The 20,514-nt window shown below is 45.1% G+C and overlaps 1 protein-coding gene across 1 annotated transcript in view; it reads right to left on the bottom strand.

Moving 5' to 3' along the window:
• The window catches only part of GPC1 (glypican 1), a 203,156-nt gene that overhangs the window by 91,058 nt on the left and 91,584 nt on the right, over positions 1-20,514 (bottom strand). Inside the window, exon 2 of the mRNA XM_059854952.1 lies at positions 9,290-9,448. Coding sequence (XP_059710935.1) covers positions 9,290-9,448 — 159 coding nt within the window. The remainder of the gene's footprint in view (positions 1-9,289; positions 9,449-20,514) is intronic.

Here is a 20,514-nt window from a genome sequence, read left to right as displayed (position 1 = left end):
ACTGTACTGCTTTGAAAAATATGAGGTAGGTATAACGAATAATGTGAAAATGTACAGCTTGGAGATGCAGCTAAGACAAAGGAAAACAAGAGTTCCAGCAGCACATGCAAAAACAAAGGTGGGTAATCAATAACATGGTGCTTCAGAGAGAAAAAAATGAATCCTTTTTATTTTCTCTACTAATGAACAGCCTCACTGTTTCTCTCTAGCCTTGGGGTGAAGAGTGTGCTGATGTTACCCCTTGGTCAGCAGGAATCACTGCTGAGCAATGTCAAACAACTTCCTGCAAAGGGGAGATCCTGCTGGGAAAGCAGAGGATTAGAAGGAGTATAACTAAAGACAAATCTTTAAAATCCCTCAATCTTTTTTCCATGTACTCTCCTAAAGATCCCAACCAAGCTGAAGTGAAACCCATTGTTAATCCTGCCTGGGTCACCACCTCAGAGCACCTGATGCTGCACTCACATTTTGTAATATCAGGCCTGATAGAAGCAGGGTTTCCTCATTTCTATTTTTTTTTTTTTTTTTCAGTGAAACAAACTCAGCCCATTGGTGTCTTGGAATGAGAATGACTCAACACTACCTAGTTTCTTCAGAAGTAGCTATGAACTACTGGGTAAAATGAGAGTTTTCTTTCCCTCTACCATGGTTCATTTCAGAAAATACAAGAAATCGAATCAAGATACCCCAACATTGCCTGGACAGGAAGTGAAGCACTGGAAAAAGCTCTGCACACATTACACCATTTTAATTGTGCTTTTAAATGCAAGAAGCTGTGTTGGCCTGAAGGGAGAAAACAAAATAAGGATAGGAAGTGGGGGAGAAGGGAATAGTTTACATCCTTAAGCAGCTATAGAAAATACAAAGTTGAAATGTTCATCAGTGAGAGTATTCAGCCTCTTTTTACTAAAAAAAGGGGGTTATCTTTGAGTCTCCCTGTAGACAATCAATTCTCAGCCTGTTCTTCATAGTCAGACATCACCTTCAAGATCTTATTGGCACTACTGGTACTCACATTACACTCTAAAAAACAGATCAACTCCTCTAATCACAACAGGTTACCTGACACCAAAAAACTCCTATACACCTGTCCCCATTTATACAAGTTGCTTGCAGACCTCCCTCATGATCTGGATGGATCATTGCTTCCACTTCAGAAGGGGCCTTGCACAGAAAACCACAAATACCAATGACCAGAGAGCATTTAGAGGCAGTGCCTATTCCCTCTTAGGCTGGAGTGCTGAGAACAGAGTTGATGAACCCCTGTAAGACAGGGAATGACATGATGTATTTTGGTGTCTTACTAGAAGAGGATCACTGTTTTATGAACTAGAGGTGCTCCTGCACCTCACTTAGCACCCAGGGACTTGAGCTCTGTTCCCATCCCTAGCACGACCCTATAGTGCTATGACCTTCCACTCATCTCTTCCCTCCATAATCCACTTCTCCAAACCAGATATTTGTTTGTTTATTTTTGTTTTCAAACAAAGTCCTTGGACCATAGGTTGAGGCTCAGACAGGCAGGATGCCCTGCAGTGCATTACAGCACTTCTTGGCTCTATGCTGCTTCAATGGCAATAATTAATAAAGCAGAATCAACAGTTTGCTGCAAGCATTTCTGGTGAGAGAGAACAAAGTACTTTTATCATCTCAAATGAGAACAAATACCTTGAAGTGCTCAAAATAACCCAAGCTCCTATGTCAGGACATGCCACATATTTCAGCAGCATATTTTCCAGATCATTGTGTTTGCTGGTCTCTAGGTGGGGACAGCATCTTGTTGCTAGAGCCCCCCATGCTCCCAAATATCCAGAGCACCTGGCTTGGAACAGAGAATAAATTCTTGGCAAACATCAAGCTGGAGCAAAAATATCCCCTCAAGAGTTGATTCAGAGCACCTACACTTTGCAATAAAAGCAGCCCAGGAAATCCTATTCTTTTCCTCTTATGAGAAACACTGGGCATCAGAAAGATGAAGGGTGACAACTGCTTCATGTGAAGCCAATAAACCAGCTAGAAAACGGTTTAGCATAAAGTGGTTCAAGACTCAGGCTCTTCTGCAGAGAAACCTCAGCTGTTCATCTCCCATTCCCTGCCCTGACTTCCATGCTGCCATCTGGGAGTAAGGCTCTGCAGCCACTGAAGGCAACACCAGCACCTGTGATAAAAGTTAGGCTGCTTGGCTGCTTGCTCTGTGAAATCAGAGGTTTCAAAGAGATTCCTGCACTGTGTCCTGAATGTTAAAATAAACTCTGCCAACTCCTTCTTCTGAGATTACTATCTGGGCATCACTAATTTCTTGCAAAATATGCCTGTGTTATCCCATATCTCAGAAGAGCAGGTGCTTTCTTTTATGCCCCCAAGCAGATGCACATTTCACTGTTCTCTGAGCACTCAGAGGCAGCTTTTTTTTGAGTGTGTGACAAAACATGGTGACAGCTGCCGAAACCAAGATGCATGATGTACCTTTTCCACCTAACCTGACTTCTGAGAGGATGAAGCAGCTCATCTCTTAGGGTGTGCAGGCCCTTGCAGGAGGCACCCCAGTGCAGTGCTCTCATCCCAGCCACTCCAGCATTTTGTTTTCTTTTCTTTCAATAAAAGAGAATATTGTGCCTATGCCATCTGTTAAGCAAAGTGCTGCACGTACATTGCAATATACCCTGCAGCACAGAGCAGAGCCTTCCAGATTATATGTGAAGAGAAGTGGCTGTAAGGAGAGAGAAAACTCCAGGTGCTGGAGCTGTTACAGGTGAGCTTTAGCGTTTGCTTCCCTGAGGCAGAGACCTGTCAGGATTAATCTTGTCTGCCCAGGAATGCACCTCGGCAGACACCGCACCCCATTCCAGGAACCCATAAATACCAAACGAGATGCTCAGCACCACACATGAAAGCATCTCCTTTCTCTGGACTCTGACTGTGGGGGAGTGACAGCCTGGCTAGCATCAATCCTGTTTTGTGCTGGGCTTTTTTTAAGGTGGTTCCTTGGGGGGAACAAGATATGAAGCAAGCATGGGTGTTGCCTTTTTCCTATGGACACATCCAAGGGAACCCCCAAATTTGTTTCTCTGTCCTGGATCCACCTGAGACTCTGCTTTTTTTATTTCAGCTTAAAGGAGGTGTTCTCTTTGTCTGCATTGTCCTCAAACCAACCCTAAGGGAAGGAAGTCCATGGGAGCCAGAGGAATCATCTTTGATGGCCTCTAAATCCTTTTGATAATGCATCCCAGAGGTAAAGCTGCAGGACAAATGGGCTTCTTCTGAATGATGCTGCCCAAGCACTGTGCAGAAAGAGGCACACAACAATGGTGTTTTCAGTAGAGCAATTTCACCAAAAAGGTTGCCCCTGGCCTGTCAGAAGAATGCAGTGTAGGTGATGAACACTCCGTGAAAGAGACTCATTCCCAGGTTTCTTTTCCTTTGTCACACCACTAGAAAAAAATGATCAAACATCTTCCTGCCCTTAAGTCCCCCCTCTAACTCAGTCTCCTGACTCTACCAGCTTTTTGTTCAGGAGCTGAAATGTTCTAGGTCCATTCATTCTTTTCCATTTGGAAAAAATGCCCATGCACAGGCACTGTTTCATAGTAGATGTTCAGCTGAGAGACAACAGACAGCCAATGCAAAACTGATGTTAGGAAAGACAAAGCTCAGGTGAGCAATGGAAGCCATACCATGTCCCCAGCACATATCCAGAGGGACAGCTGAGCCTGCTGTCCCATGGGGTGCTGGGAGCCCTGCTGCCTCCCATCTGCCCAAGGATGCTCCAGAGGTCAGAGCTCTCCCACAGTGCTGAGCCCATGGCCAAGGCCACCAACTGAGCCACACCACAATTTCAGGGCAGAGCCCTGGCCTGGGGAGTCACCACAAGAAAGAGTGATCCCAGGCAATTAGGGGTTTCTGGACTAAAAGCAATACATTTGAAGTCCTAACTCAAATTCCTGGCCCCAGGGAGCAGCCAGTGCTGGTGCCAGGGGCAGCGGGACGCAGGCAGCTCACAGAGCGCAGCCTGCAACTGCTGGAGCAATTCTGCTCACACCACAAGCACTCCCTTCCACAACCTCTGAAACTAAGGGACTTAGTTCTAAACACAGCAGCATTTCCACATTTTAAGGCATAACCAGTCCCTTCTTCCCTGTTTCTAAATAAACAGTACCTTTTAGACAGCACCTCACCAAGCCGTGTGATGCCTCCAGGAAACACCCAGGGCCGAGAGCAGTGGCAGCAGGACATGGCAAGTGTGGAGCAGTGCTTTTGGGACAATGTCTGGGGACACAGGCACTGCAGCCCTGGCGGCCCAGATAACCCTTGCTCAACCCTTGTGTCAATCATTTCCTGCATCTCTCTTTGGTGCTTGGGCCACCAAATTCAGGTACTTTAAAATTTCAGGTCATCGGGGCTTGGTTCAGTTGTCAATAATCAACTGAGAAAATGCCAGCAAAATTCAGTCAGGTCTGGATTTTATAGTCCAGAACAGAACTCTGCCTGCTGGGCTTACTCCACAACCTCCTGATCAGATTCCTTAAGCATTCACAATATATATGAATGTTAAAAAAAAAATCATATATGCCTCTCTCCAACAGTGCTTATAGGGGCTGCAGCTGTAGGTACTGAGGGTTATATAACTCAGTTCCTCTGACAAAGACACATTTGGTTGAACTTTAAACAAGGGACCTTTAGAAATCTGTAAAATTCTAACCATCAGTGTGTAACAGCTTCTAGGACGTTTCCCACCTTGTAACATTTAAAACAATGATTCATCTTCATAAGAAATATGTAACTGTCTGAAACTAACTCTCAAATAATGTTAATTATCTGCATGGTCTGTGTTTCTGCATCTGCAGTTTCCAGCTACCAAGACTGGACATTATGAAAGTTTTTACATGACATCAGCTTTCCAGTGACCAGCCAGTTATAAACCACAAAATTTTTAATCTGCATTTGATTGTCACAGCTTAAAAATCACAGATTTTATGAGAGCTACAAATCATTTTTAGACTGTGCAGTGTGGACTAAAAGCCAAGGTTTTTTGTTTTGGCTTGTTGATACTTCCTGAAAACATGAAACAATTCTGAAAGGACAGATTTCCTGGCTCACAGCTAAAGGTCAGCAGTCACACAGGGACTGCTTGCTAAGTGCACCAAAAGGAAAGACTGGCGCAACATTGCAGTATTATTAAAAAGTGATTTAAGTGAGGGAAAAGGGAGAAAACAGAGACAGACAAAGATTATATTCTCAACAATTGAGCTTTCACAAAGATTAGAAAAACAGCCTTATTCCTTGCTGCTTGCAGCTCCTCACTGTCACTCCAAGCACTGCTTGCTCTTGTTCCCTCTTTACACCCCTCGGCAGCCATCCCTGGCTGCAGGGCCTTGGGAAGGGACTGCTCTGACCACGCACCACAAATCACTTCTAGAGCCTTTCCTGGACAGCCCAGAAGTTTTTCCAGGCTCATTGCTGCAACAGATTATGGCAATACAAGTTTAATTTGTACTGGGAAGGACAGGAGTTCAGAATTCTGATGACTGTGAGCAACAGTGACATGCAGTTGTTAATAAGTAAAAAAAAGCTTGTTTTCCACAGGAATCTCCCCCAGACCTGAGCAATGTTTGTAACTCTCTCCCAGCACAACTGAAGAGCCAGTCCTGTTCTGCAGCTGTCAGAGGGGGCACAACCAGCTCCCATCTGTATCCTGAACCACCTCGTGGCCAAAGTTCCTTGTCAAGGTATTTAATTTTGTAATAACAGATACTGAAATTTCCCCATTCACTGACACGATACCAGTTTGAAAAGAAGCACATTCTGCAATCAATGTTGGAAGCACCTTTAAAGCAGTATTTAGTACCAGTCTCAACAGAGGCTGTATCCCAGCTCCCTTTAAGACCCCCAGCTTGTTTTTATTTTTATTATTCATGTTTTTCTTTCTAAGTATAGGCTATATATATATATTTTTCATGCAAATAAATGCCAACCAAAACCAACCTAGCAGACTTGAGTAGGTCTCTGCTACAGGCCCTGCTCCCAAGTACCTTACATTTCCCTCCCTGTCCAACCAAGAGCCCTGGGCCATCAGAATTAACAAAGAATTTGTGCCTTTAATCCTGCTAATGAAATAACTCTACTCTGACCACAACATCCTCCCTAGCATTGAGTTATCAAAAGCATATGCTCCCATCACTCATGGCCTGTGCTTCTGGCTCTTTTTCTTTTTTTTTTAAATTAAAACCAATTGGTTGTAGAGCAAAATGCTACCTTTTCAGTTTAAAGGTTAACAGCAAGCCTATGACCACACGTATAGCTCACAACTGATGTCTCCAAATTCTGCTAACTACAGTAAGACAAAACAAAACAACAAATGTGCTGGTAAGCAGCTAAGCAATACCATAGGCTGTTTAAATTTAGCCCTGGCAGATCCTGGAGGAAGGGCATCTCCAGCCATGTGTCCTGTGCTGTGCAGAGAGAGCACTCAGACCACAGGAGCCCATTCCACACACCTCACTTTTCAATACAGAGCTACACCTATTGCACGTCATCTGCATCTCACACGTGCATTTCCTCTAAAAGTACTTTGTATGAGATAAAGGGCACTCAGCTCTTGGACACAAAATGTTTGCCCCAAAAGCAGCCAGGGAGACTGAAACCACAGACTCTGTAATTCCTTGCAACAACACAAAGCTGCAGCTCAGAGCAGAGGCGTGCTGACAATTTAGGGCTTTACAGACCACAGCCTGCAAGGATGAATTACTCTCCAAAGCAAAATGTTGACCACAAGCATGGAGAACATTACTTCAGAGGCAGATTGCTGTAGCCTTGCTATTTTCTATCTGGAGCTTGGGGAATCTACAAGTCGAGACTATTGCCATGATCAGCAGGGAGATTACAGGTACAAGGTTTGCTGTGATCAATCCAAAAATAAGACAGCTCCAGGCCTGAAGTTCAGTGTGCCACACCTGCTAGCAGAGAATACATGAATAATGTGATCTCCAGGCAACAAATACTTTGAGAAAGGGTTGGACATCCCCATCCAGTGGAGCCTCTCTGCCTCCTCCTAAGGCCAAATGAAATCACTAAGGATAAGCTGTGCATCAATAGCTCTGCAACCCCAAAAGCTGCACTCCAAGCTGCTGCTGAGGAAATCCAACAAAATCAGGCATCTGGTGCCAGCAAGACTAGAACTCACCCGTGTGACATTAAAAAGCTTTACTTATCTTTAATTTATCTTTATTATATCTTCATTGAACAGCTCTAAGCAGCACTACCTGCAAAAAGTCTTGTTCACTGTGAGATTAATAACATTTCCTGGAAGCCAGGGCAGTTTTCATGGTATTGTTTCAGGAGCTGAGGTGATCCCATTGCCCCATCACCAGAACTCCCTCAATTTCAAACCATTTATGCAGTAGCTAAAGAAAAATTAATAGTACTATTTAAAGGTAAAGTCATGCTTGAAACTGAGACACAATATGATGATTTTTTTTAATCATGTCTTGCATAAATTATGAACTCTGCATTGATTACAAGGGTAGTTAAGCACATGAAAAGGGTATAATGGGAGCAGGAGACATCTTCCTGGCCTGTGGGCTCAAGTGAGGTTGTTCCCACTACAGAACACCAATGATCTGTACATTATGGTCTTAAAAGTAATACTTGGCTTACTGAACACTTACTTTGTTTGATACTTAAAAGAAACTTGGGTATGCATCACAGAAATAAAGCTCTATCTTTGTAAAATTCTGGGTAATAAAACCAAAATAAAATAAAATACTGGGGAATAAAACCAAATGGCTCTAACTGACAACGCAAGCATCCCCCTTTTATATACTTTGTTTTGCTTACTGTTACTCTTACTGCTGTTATTATTATTATTAATCCACCAAAACATCACACTTAGACTAAACCAGTTCCCCACTAGGAAATTTCTGTTTATTAGTAAAATCCTCAATGCTTCCATGAAATTTTGCACTCTCTTACATGACAGATGCAGAACTCTGCTCTTTGGAGTGGCTGTTGTGAAAATAAAGAGCAGGTATAGCAGCCAGTGCTGTGACAGGGAGTGGAGAGAGAGGGTGCCAAGCACTAACCCCTGCAAAGGGCTGGATTTCAGAGGTTGGGGATTGTGCTCAGCAGCAGCTACATCAGGTCCCATTCAGACACCAGTCTGAGCAACCACCATTGTCAGGCTCTTTTAAAAATCCTAACTGTCACCTTTTAAAGCAGGTGAAAATCAATTAATTTTGAGCTTACAAAGGAATGCCTTTGCTGTGGCCAGCCTTGGCCACACACACAATGCTTTTGCAGAGATGCACTGCCTTTTCTTCCTATTTAGTGTAAAAGCACTTCATCATCTTGGTTATAAGCCTCAAGGTCAGGCTTATTTCTTTAGATCTATTATTTACTACTTGAATTTCCAGTTCCACCTTTCTGGCTATTACAGCTTCTTTTCCCGACTCCTTTTCACGGTAACTCCCTGATGATGACTGTTGATAAAGTTAGGAGGGCCATGATTCTAAGTGTCTGACCTTCTTCAAAATCTGATAATGGATACAGTTTCTGAATCACAGGTCATCTCAATTTTGTCAGTAAGTCATTTATTTATAGTGGCCTTCAGACCTCCAGGCTTACTGTGCTCTGCAAAATGGATTTTACAGAGAACAATAAAAGTAGGAGAGCCATCCTTAGCCTTTGCTTAGGTTGGGAGGGATTCTGGACTTTGGAGAGAATGTTTCTCCACAACATCTTATGCACCACAGTCTCTAAGAGCTTTCCTGCTCTGTAACATTTCCTGATGTTTGTATGAAACTGACAGTTATAAGCATCCAATACAAACTAACCTCCTTTTCACTTGCAACCTACATGGAAAGGGCAAGAAAAATCTATATTTCCTTAAACGCTCCCTACCTACAGAGGGCTATCCAGTCACCTTTGCAATACTGTTCAACTTACAGTTCAAGGCACAGTGCCAGGTTTTACCTCACTGCCTCAAATGCTACTCTGCTGTGGTAGGAGCTGATTACAGCACTCCTGTCACAGCTGTGTCAGTGCCAAGGCACGCCAGTGTCTGCCAGCCTCCTCCAGTGGCTGCTCTGAAATGGAGATCTCAAAATGCCTTGGTCTTACAGAAACACTGCCAGAGGTACAATTCTACAATTCCAGCAGCTCAATGCTTCACGCAAACTGTTGAGCAAGATGCAGAGAAAAACGTGTCAAACACCAACTCCTGGCTCCAACAGTGCCTGGGAAACTGAGCAGTGACTGGATCCTGAGCAGAGGGAAGCAGGCAGGTTTTACTTACTGTCAAAGCTTCTGTGCTGTGCTGTTAGGGTGGCCTGCACAGAGCGACCAGCCTCTTTCATCATGGCTTCAAATTCACTTCGGCTTTTGTTGGCAAAGTTCTCCTCCATCTCACTGGTGCAGCAGGTGTAGCCTTGTGGGCAGATTCGCAGGTGCTCCCCTAAAATCAGAGAAAATGCAGTTTAATGGCGAGGTCTGGAAAAGGGAGAATTAAAAATATCCCAGCTCCCTGGTAACCTGGATCTGCATCAGGTCTTTTTGTCAAATTTACCACCTAACTGAGTTCTTCTGCTTTAATACAGTGGCTGGTATCAATGCAGACACAGATTTTCTCACTGTTGACTGTGAGGGAAGAAAAAGCAAGGAAAAAAAAATTTGGAGCAAGGAGAAGGGAAAGTCTCCTGCTCAAAGTCTGTCCTAGAATCCATCTCTGCCTAGAATCCCAGAAGACACAGAAGTCTGATTAAATGACAGCTGTACTCATTAGAGTTAATACGTACATTAGCACAGCCATTTGAAACTGCTTTGTAAGGAAAAAAAAGAAACAACTCCTAAGTGCTCCCTGCCCTACCAAATATAGCCTGGGAAGGCATTTCCTTAACCAGAAAGGTGAGGCTAGTGAGAAGTTTTCGAGACAGAGATGCGATGAATGTCAGTGGAATTTGGGCAGCTAATTCCCCTCCACATGTACTGAAATTTTCAGGGAAAAATTTATCTCCTGGAAAGAGACAAGATCACCCCAAAAAAGCTTGCTCTGACAATCACTGATTGAAAATCACCCTTTGCTTTAAGGAAGAACAGGAAAGGTAAGAAGACTCAGCAGTCAAATTGAAAAATTCTCCAGTATGGAGCTTCTCCTGCCCTCTACAATTTCTTTACTGTGGAGAAGTAACTGCTTGCATAAGCAAGTCAGCAACATTTTAAAAATAATTGCTCAAGTTCTTATGAGTCCTTACAAAAACACATCCACCTGTAAACACACCCTATGTTTCTTCTTACCCAAGCAATAAGAATTCATTTGAATGAAATCAAACATTTAGTAAAAAAATTCAATAAAATACCCCTCCTGTTCCACACATGTTCTGGGATAAACCAATTACCAAGCAGTTACCATGTTTGAGATAATTTCACTGGGATTGCCAATGATTTTGCTGGCACTTTTACAGGACTGCTGTCCTAATGTCACAGCTGAGCCCAAACATTTAAAAAATTTGTTTTATCTTGTGTGTCTAAACAGCTTCAAATCCTGAACCTGCACAGCCTCCAGAGTTTCCCAATAAAGTCCTGAGCTATTTCCAGAGTAAAGCTCTTAGCAAATGGGTGGTAAAGGGTCTCTGAAACTGGGCATGTGTCCTACCCTTGTGAAAGTTAATCTCACTAGCAGCCTTAGACCAACTGGAGTGTTCTGTAGCTGATGTATTTTAGGCAGAAGCCATCCAGGATGAGTCTGCATTGTGCTGGCCCTTGGATTCCTGCTCACAGATGACCCTTGAGCAACCTCTGCAGGGTGTGGGGTGAGCCTGCCCTTGGCAAACAGGTTACCATGGGCATCTGCACTGCCAGTCCTCCTGTCTGCATGACAGAAATTGCTGCTCACCAGCTTCTGCAGGAGAGAAACTCCATGCCCAGCCTTGTGTTGTGCTCCCAGCTGAGAGGAGTGTCAGGGTGGTGTGTCCTGGGGCTGCCCGTCTCCCTTGGTGCCCACTCTGGCCCCACCAGTGCCCAAAGCAGCAGGAAAAGCAGCAACTTGCCTCAATGTAAAACCTCAAGAGTCAAATATAAATATCATGTGGCTCCAAGCCTGCCACACCAAATGCAAGCTCAGTTCCAGGACTTGCCTGAGCCTCTCCTTCCCTCACAAACTGGATTGTTCTGAGTTGTTCCCCGGGCTCCCTTCTGTAGAGCTGTATTTATCTGTACAGCGTCAGGGCTGCTGACATGTGACAGACAGGCAGGAAAAGGGAGCTGGAATTTTTTGACAAGACATGGCTTTGATTCCTGTCACGGCAAATTAAAAAAACTTTTTTCTTGTCTGGCCTTTTCCATCCCATTTTGCTGCCACAGGATTTCTGGCGAGAATGGAAGTTTTGTGCACAGCAGTTTTACTGTGGGATGCATCTGTCCATGAGGGCCTTGATGCCCTCAGGACAAAGCGAGGCCTTTACAGGGCCTGGCCTCTCTGAAAAGCCAATCAACAAAGAAATGGATCCCAAGGGATCCCAGCCGTTTCCAGCCTTTACCTCAGTTGATGGAGAATTCACCAGCTGATGGTGAATTTTGGTGGTGAGGTCCTGGCCATGCTCAGAGGCCTCGCACTCCACAACACGAGCACTCCCGCCATTTCCTCTGGGCGCCATTTCCCGCCAGGGCTGGCAGGCTCAGGCAAAGCCTCCAAGAGCCCTTTACAAACGCCCTGCTTTGGGAAACTGAGTCAAATCAGTCAGAACCCTGGGGATCTCTGGTCTCCCAGCCTGCTGCCAGCAGGATTCAGGCAGGAGGCGTGCCTGAAACTGGGAGAGCAAACATGGATGTCCCTGCAAGGAGACAGCACGCGTTGACCAAAGCCGCCCTCCAGGCAGGCTCCCTGCACAGGCTGCAGAAACCAAGGGAGAAGGTGCAGGGATTGCCCCCAGGAGCAGAGGAGGGGAGGAAGAGCCCCGTGCCTGAGCTCCCTGAGGGACCCTGAGGAGCAGCAGTGGTGAGAGCTGCGCTCATTAAACTGGGACACGTCCAGACAGCCGCTCTGTGTGCTGCCAGCCCGGGCGAGGCACGGCGTGTCTGAGCAGGATGGCCCCAGCCCCGCTGTGACACCACAGCCTGCACACAACCCAGGGAGCAGGGCAAAAACAGGCAGAAATCACACCCATAGCTGAATCTGGTTAATTTTACACAACTCTGTGAACTGAATATAGAATTGTTTCCACTCATGAACAAGGAGCAGTTTCAATCCCTTTTGAAGTGGCATTTATCTTAGCTTTCTGCAGGTGTTTGTAAGGTACTCAGCAGGTGTTTGTGTGGCGCTCAGCACCACCCCACTCTATCTCAGTGGGAAGCAAAGTTTTCATCATTTATCTCTGTAACTCAAACTCAGCACACACAGAAGAGTCTTACAGCACTGTGAACATGCTTTGCTTTCTTTGCTTTCAAACCTGACCCACCCTGGAAACATTCACTATTATTATTTAACCTTTTTCTATTGATTCCAAAATAAATGTGCTCCAGAGCATATTTTGGTTCTCCTTATATTTCAAAGTCCCTTTGTTTGCCAACCTGCCTTTGTCCTATTGCTGAGGCTTGCACTATAAATATCTCTGGGTGCACTTGGCAGGAGACATCTGCAGGTACCTACAGAGAGCCAGAGGTGTTTTACAAGGAGTAAATCTCCACGGTACAGGGTGTGTCCTCTGCCTGCTGCTGTGCCACACAAGTTCTCCCTGTGTGCAGCTGACCTGTTGCTCACCACTTGCTGGACAGCACATGCTCCCACCCCTGCAAGAGCTTTGCTGAAAGCAGACAGGCATGGCAGAAGCAAACTAGCAGCAGAAGAAGGGCTGCTCAAATTCTCTGAAGATGATGGATCTGCTTCCAGGTCATGCCCAGAGAACCCTGGATTTACAACACATCTGTAAGTAAGAGAAGATGCACCTTGAGATGCTCTGAAAACAATCAGCTTGCCCAAGCCTTCCAGAGTCACAGTGTGAGGTTCAGTGTGGGTCTCTCTGGAAGAGCCAGCTGTCCTGCAAAAGCTGCTGAAGCTGGGGTGGGATGTAACCCACCGACTGCACAGTCCCATGGAAACAGAAACAGGGTAGAGCAGGCAGGAAAACAGCATCAAGCAAGTGTCTCATTTATGATTAACTGTCCTGGAATGGAAAGGAATGGGCAGGAGGCTGATGACAAGAGAATATCCCACTGCATAGCTACAGGCTTGGATTGTCCTTGAAACACCCTCTCAGGCTGGCTGGGTTAGCAGATCATTCTGGCTATCAAATTCATTACTGCATTTCAGAGTGCTGAATATTAAATCACTTGACCACTTCCCACTCAGGGATGGAGTGAGGGCCAGGGTCCCTGCAGGGGAATAGCCCTGCCCACAGCCACCACTGCCAGGAGCTGAGACAGGGCTCAGCTTTGACAGGGCTCAGCTCTCTCCTTCTTCTGCTGTGGGCTCCAGCCTCTCTGCCCTGCCCACACGGGCTCCCTGCCATGGGCTGTGTGCTGTAACACACAGGAGCTCTGCTAGCTGTGCCCAGGAAAGCTCTCCAGCTGTTCACTGCTCCTGCCTTTCACCCCACCAAGGAGGCTCTGGAAACAAGACAGAAGGGCAGTCCCAGGGGTGTAAAATGCAATGCTGAGAGAAGAGTGCTTGGCTCCTTTAACCATGTAAATGGTGCTATTTCTATCCCTCTCACAGGATGTTGGAGATCGAATTAATTACAATGTTTGCAGAAGGTTTGGGGTTATGTGGCTGTGTCAGAGTATCTAAATGCAAATTATTACAAAATCATTCCTCCCAGAGGTTAATTTATTTCAGGCTATGATAAATCCATCATAATTCTTCCCTCATATTTGTAACTCTCCTCCCACTCGCTCTCCAAACTGCTCCAACAGCTCATTTCATGCTCCTAGCCTCAGTCCAGCCCTTCATGCCAGGAACAACTCCAGCCCAAGCTCCCTCTTGGGGGGTTTCTGGGTGGACATGTCTCAGGCAATCAGGCCTGCTGAAGTGCAAGGCATGCCAGGCATGGCAGGGATGCCAGGACACAGCTCCTGGCCAGGTGCAGCCAGAGAGCCTGAGAGCACCTGGCAGCTGAGGAGCTCCAGTCCTCCCCTTCTGTCCCTGGGAGGCACTACTGTTCTGCTGGCCTCTCCCTCTTCACACCAACATCCTATCCAGGCTAATGAGCATCACAGCCAGGAACTGAGGACAAAACACTCTAGTTTAGAATATGGGTTCTCTTTTCTTTCTTTTAAGCCATGTCAGAGTGCCTACAGCGGATGCAAAATGAGCCTGGAGGTGGTACAGATGTTAAAAACACCTTGCAAAGAGGTAGTGCAATGAAAGTAAATTCCTTTCCTTATTCCTCCCAGCTTTTCCTGCTTCAGGTGTTCCTGTCCCCATTCATCTTCAAATACACATCTTTACAGAGAACACAACGTGGCATGTGCTAATAAGGAGCTGACAGCACAGCCAGCACTAGTACCATGATGCTACCTTGAATCCCAGTCTTGCCTCAGATAACTCCTAAGGGGAAACAAGGTACCCCAAAAACTTTTGGACTAGGGGATAGTCCTGGCTGATCAGCCTAGGAAGAGCTTTTCATGCCCTTTTCACTGAGAACCATCTGCTGGCAAGCTCTGCCAAACACCTACACCCCATAACACCTGTAAGGTGTCCAGCTGTACAGCTCACCCCCTGTTGTAGCTGCTGCCATCAAACTGCACCAGAGACCAGACTGCTCTATTAAGCAGAGTGAAAACCAGATCTTTTCCCATATTGCAAAGGCAGATGTTAGCTGTGCAGCCTGTTTCTTTGATTTGCAGTCAGCTGTTGGCAAAATTCAATATCTTCTATTTTCTGATTATGTATCAAGAGTATCATCATTTTGGCTTCAGTTTGCACATCATGTCAGGGGAGTCACAGCAGGCCTGAATATCAAGTATTGTACAGCAACCACTGTGATCAAAATGCACTGAACCATGTTCTCCCTGGTCTAAGTGATACTACAGGCTGAGGACAGCAAGGTGGGGCAGGGCTGTGGGCTGGACCAGAAAGAGGGACTGTTGAGTTTGTGGGGTCCCCAGGACGAGCTGAGAGATGAGGAATCTGACTCCATGTTCTCAGAAGGCTGATTTGATATGATATAATTTGATTTGATATGATATTATAGAATGCTATACTAAAACTATACTAAAGAAAGAGAAGGATGCAGACAGAAGGCTTAACAAGAATGAATAATAAAAACTCATGACTCCTCAGAGCCTTGACACAGCTGATGGTGATTGGTCATTAATTAAAAACAATTCAGATGAAACCAATCAAACGTGCACCTGTTGGTAAACAATGTCCAGACCACATTCCAAAGCAGCAAACACAGGAGAAGCAATCAGATAATTATTGTTTTCATTCTTTTCTGAGGTTTCTCAGCTTCCCTGGAGAAGAAATCCTGGCAAAGGGATTTTTCAGAAAATATGACAGTGACAGGGGGAAGCATATGGTCATGAGGAAGAGTTGTGCTCAAATAAAGTCCTTATTTTCCTGCACTTCCTAAGAAGATGCACTCTCAGGATGAGAAGCAGAGGTGGCAGGGTGCTGCTGGAAACCAGCCCTGCTATGGACTCAGGGACATCTTGGATGAGCTGGCCTGGAGCTAATGCAGCCAGGTGGAGAAGACAGCCACAGGGAAGCTGTCTGCTTCACCAGCACCCCACAGGAACCACCCATGGACCTCAGCTCCTGCTACATGGCAAGACCCAGGCTGATCTCAGCTGGCCCAAGGCCTCCACAGAGCAGTGTGACAGCTGACACATGAGCAGGACTGCAGAGGAGGCAGGGGCTCTCTCTCACCACTGTGTCCACACCGGTGACCCCACGCACATCCCTGCTGCCTCCTGGCCTCAGTAAGGAGAGAGGGGTTTGTCTCTGGCATAATCAATCCTAGCTCTTTGCTGCTCCTGGGTGAGTAGCTGGTTATCTCAGGGGACTGAAAACAAGGGCATGAAGTCTTTTCAAGCTGCACACCACAGGTCTGGATTTGTCCCGTGTCAGCAGCTTTTGTAATGCCTTGCCATCTGAAGGCTGATCAAATAGCTTGTGCTATCTGAGACGAACTAATGTTTTTGTTCCAGATAAAGAAAACAAGCACCACGTTCCACATCAGTGATAATAACAGCAAACTGGAAAAAAAATAGCTAGAGAATATGCTTATTCTGATAAAGCAATGCACATGTTTAAGATGGGACAATAGCAAAACATGAAACGTTTGTTCCCACAGCTCATCATTCAGACCAGGATTATACCAACAGGAGCGAACAACCAAGAGCAGATAATCCCTAAGATTTGTTCTTTCCACTCTTATCTTTCTACTCCTACTAGGATTTAATAAACTATCAAAATACTGTTAACCAAATAAGACAACTTAATCTGGCTACTGCATGGAGTTGGCACCCTACCAGGCTAGTGCTGTTCCGTAATTGCATTACAGTGAAAACCTGACACAGTGAATAAATACAGGTACTTCTGAGAAATGTCACCACTGACACCTCGAGCAGAAACCCACTGATGGGTGGGAGGACTTTGGGACTGCCCCATTAGTACTGACACAGGCTGCTCAAGCAGGGAGCCTGGCAGGAGCATGTGGAGGAGGCTGAACAGCACTTCCCTCTGTATTTGCTCTGTTCATGTGTCAAAATACTTCAGGCTCCGAGGCTGTCAGCTCAGTGTCAAGCTCACACACACTGGAAGTGTGGTATCAATTTGCTTAATCCTAGACCCTGATGTCAGAGGAATTTATAAGACAGGCAAACATGGGCAAAAAAAAGTTAATTAACAGAGGAGAAAGAGCCACCTCCGTGTCCTGGAAAAATACTAAGTACAGATTAGATAAGAGTGCCTTCAGAAACGACAGTCTGCAAATCCTAATGTCATCTGTGTATGTTACAGTGGCAAACTGCCCAGAGGAAGGGAACAGAGAAAATGTCACAAGTGCTGACAACAGCCTTGATTCTTAGTGAAAAGCTCTGCATGAAAGCACTTCACCCACGCATTGCTCCTTTGGGTTTTGGGAGTGTCTTTCTGAATGAAACAGAATACCCCTTCCCATCACTCTGCTGCCCCAGTTTCTCTCAGGACCTGCCTTTGGCTACATGGGCCTGACTCTGCCTCTGAGCTGTGCACACACAGCAGGAACCAGCACAGGGTGAAACAATCCAAGCCTGTATTTAAGGACAGAGTAGGAAATGCTTTATAATTTGCAGTAGAAAATATCTTTTTCAGTGGTTGAGAGAGGAATGAAAGAACAAGGGCCAAATCCACATGTACCACAAGCAGTGAAAGACCTCCAGCTAGCAGAACTGAGTGAACACACTGAATCCACCACTCCCCAGATCCTCTTCTGGGCACTGGACACACAGTGGGGGTGCTTCTGAGCAGGACTGCTACAGGAGATGATCCATTATGAAAGGCTCCCACTGGGAGTTAGAACATGCTCTACAATTAACACTCTCCAAGTAAATCAATCCTGAAAGAAGCCTTCAGTCTAAACTGGACCAGTTGCAAGAATCATGGAGAAACACACAGGGAGTGCACTGTTACACTCTTCCCTCTCCCCTTCCCTGAAAACCAGAAAACTTTTGAAATGAATCTTAGACAAGAGAAGAATTATCTTGTCTTTTCACATAACACTTGTGGTGACCCATTGAAGTTGTGTGTTGCAATCCATCACTATCAACCTCTTTCAGAGTTGTCCTTAGCACATCAGCTTCTCACCAGATGTTTGGTTCTGTTTTTTCTTCTTGGAACAAAGAGTCTTTTTATTCTCAGTTTGCTGCAATCTAAAATAAGATCAAACTGGAAACCTATCACTCTTATCAGATGCAGCTTCACTGCAGGCTTCATAACAACATAAATATGTTATTACATAAGAGGCAAAGCAATTCATTAAGCAAAATCTTTTTTACTAGCTTCTTCTCAGAAAAATCTCTATTGGAGAAACTGTAAGCTCTTCCTCATGCCTGGCAACTCACTGCCAGTAGGATCAGACTGCAAAAGGAATCTGGATAGTAAACTAAGATTAAAGATGTAGTTCATACTAAGAAGTTTAAGAGCTGAAGGCCTTTGGATTATTCTCCATTAAAAGCCCCAAACTTTGGGGCAATACTTTATATAATCCATGTCAGGAAGCTGAGGAAGGGACAAAACCAAAAGGCTTTTCCAGTTCACCTGCTAAAGCTCTGCAAGGAAAATAGCAGTACTGCACTTGGGGCTGGTTTGAGATAGAGACTAAAGAGCTTCAGCAAGCTTGTAAAACCACTGCTCAAGAGTGGGGAGTGCTCATGGCTGGTCCCAGTCATTTCACTGCAAAGAACAAACCTGTATTAACCTCTCATGGAGAAGTCAGCAATTAGAGAACATCTCCTTTCAACCCCAGAAAAGCTCAAGCAGTTGATGCTGGTGTGAAATCCACGAAAATCATCTTTCTGGGTTTCAGCTGCATGCTCAGCCCTGGGCTCCTGGAAGGCACTCCCTGTTCCTTATCCCTCTGCCACCCTTGCAGCACACTGGGAGGAGCAGGGTGTACCACACCAGAGCAGAAGGCTGGGAAGGCTGCACAGGGCACAGGCCACTGCTGCCCACCCTGATGAGCTCCACTCCTGACTGCCAGCTCACCCAGGGGAGCTGCTCTGAGCACACAAGGAGGGTCTAACTCTCTAGCAACAAAGATCTCCCAAGGGTGAATCAGGAAGCTAAAAAAATCCCTCAATCACTATGTCTGCTGGTAAGAATGAAACTGACTCCTGAATTTGCAAGAAACCTTATTTTTATCTAGTTACTAAACAAAGTTTTTGGACATTAATCTGATTCTGAGAGTTTGCAAAACCAGAATGTCCATGCCTCAAAATTTTTAAGAGGTTAGGTTAAATGAAGCTCATTAATCAGAAATTACATAGAAGTGTGTATACTTACTGAAGCTAAAAATAAATATATGCATGTCTGAATTGTCTAAACCCCACAAATTCAAGATAATCCTTTTTTAGATTTCTGTAAAAAATTAAGAGACTTCACCTATGAAGAGTTGTTGACTTATGCCATAAATTAGAAGTGCTTATACTTCCTCTAAAACTCCTTGCTGTATGTGTTGGCAGGGATGTGGGAAGGTGCAGGATTGGAGGGGCAAGTTCTGGTTGCTGTGGGCTTTTTCACTTTGCAACTTGAAGCTTTTTTCAGCCCCAGAAATGCTTGGCTCTCCTTCAGCTATTGCTTTGCTTTAATTGTCTCATGAATGTTTTGGCCAGCAGTAAAAGTGCTGAGCCCTTCCCTACAATTTGAGGCACCATGAGAGCAAACGGCAAATATGGGGTTCATCCTGTGGGAACACGGAATTGCAGACTTCCAGTTGGACAGCATGGGTGCAGCTGATGCAGAACTGGGGTGGACAAGGAGCAGCATCCAGGCTGGAGCCTGCAGAAGCTGCTGTGTGAGAGATCTGCAGCAGAAGGAATTCAATATGCTGCCTTTCCCTTCTGGTTGCAGACGCACATAAGTGAAACCTGTGCCACTGCTCTTCTTTTTATGCCTCCATCTGATCTTCCAAAAGCAGATTACAGAAAGCTGCCTGTAAACCTGAAGATGCAAAGGACATCCCTAGGGACCTCCCTTTCTGCCCTTAAAATTAATCCAGGGGTGAGAGGGGATAAGGACATCAGTCTGGTCCTGCCAGAACTGCTTCACAAACAGATCTTTGTTTCCACAAACATCAAACCATCACCTTTCACCCCTACACAGAGAGGTGGATCCAGAGGACCAGCTTTAAACTGAGATGAACATTTAAAACTCCAGCACCCTGCTAGATCTCAGTGTGGCTTACAGTGCATATGCCCAAAATTTTACCACAGAAATGTATTTTAGGCAACTTCTGTTTGAAAACTTTATGGAAGTGTAGCTGTTCTCCCCTGAGCGTCAGGAACAGATGACTAAGAAATGTTGCCAGTATCTGTCTTTCAGTGAGATTAGTGTTGGGTTTGTGTGGTATCCTATTTATAACTTTGACAAACAGCTCAACCAATCATTTCATACTTAATCATAGCTGTCTGCCCAGCTCCCTTCAGAGAAAAGCTTTTCAAAAACTGTGTGCCAACACAATATGAACAAAAAGAAGCAAACCACAGTCAAGAAAAAAAAGATCTTGCTCCCCAAACCAGCAACAGCTATACAGAAAGCAGGTCTCAGTAAATCGTGAGGCGTAATTAGAGCGTCATTATTCATGGCACTGCACAGCTATAGTTAGTCAGTGTTTCCACTGTAAACCCTTATTTTCATAGAGGTTTGCAGTTCAGCTGCAAGGAATTAGTTTGTGATGAAATTTGGCAGTAGACATTTTAGAGCAAGGATTTTTTTTTTTTTTTGAAACTGTTTAAAGATCTTTTTTTCTGCCCCCACTTTCAATTCCCCTCTCACTTCTGAGGCTGTAGAATTACTTATGAAAGAAACAAAAATCACTTCTGTGT

Source organism: Haemorhous mexicanus, chromosome 10, assembly GCF_027477595.1.
Source record: "Haemorhous mexicanus isolate bHaeMex1 chromosome 10, bHaeMex1.pri, whole genome shotgun sequence".
NCBI lineage: Eukaryota > Metazoa > Chordata > Aves > Passeriformes > Fringillidae > Haemorhous > Haemorhous mexicanus.
Note: the sequence above shows the minus strand (reverse complement) of the source record. Positions and strands in the feature narration are given on the sequence as shown.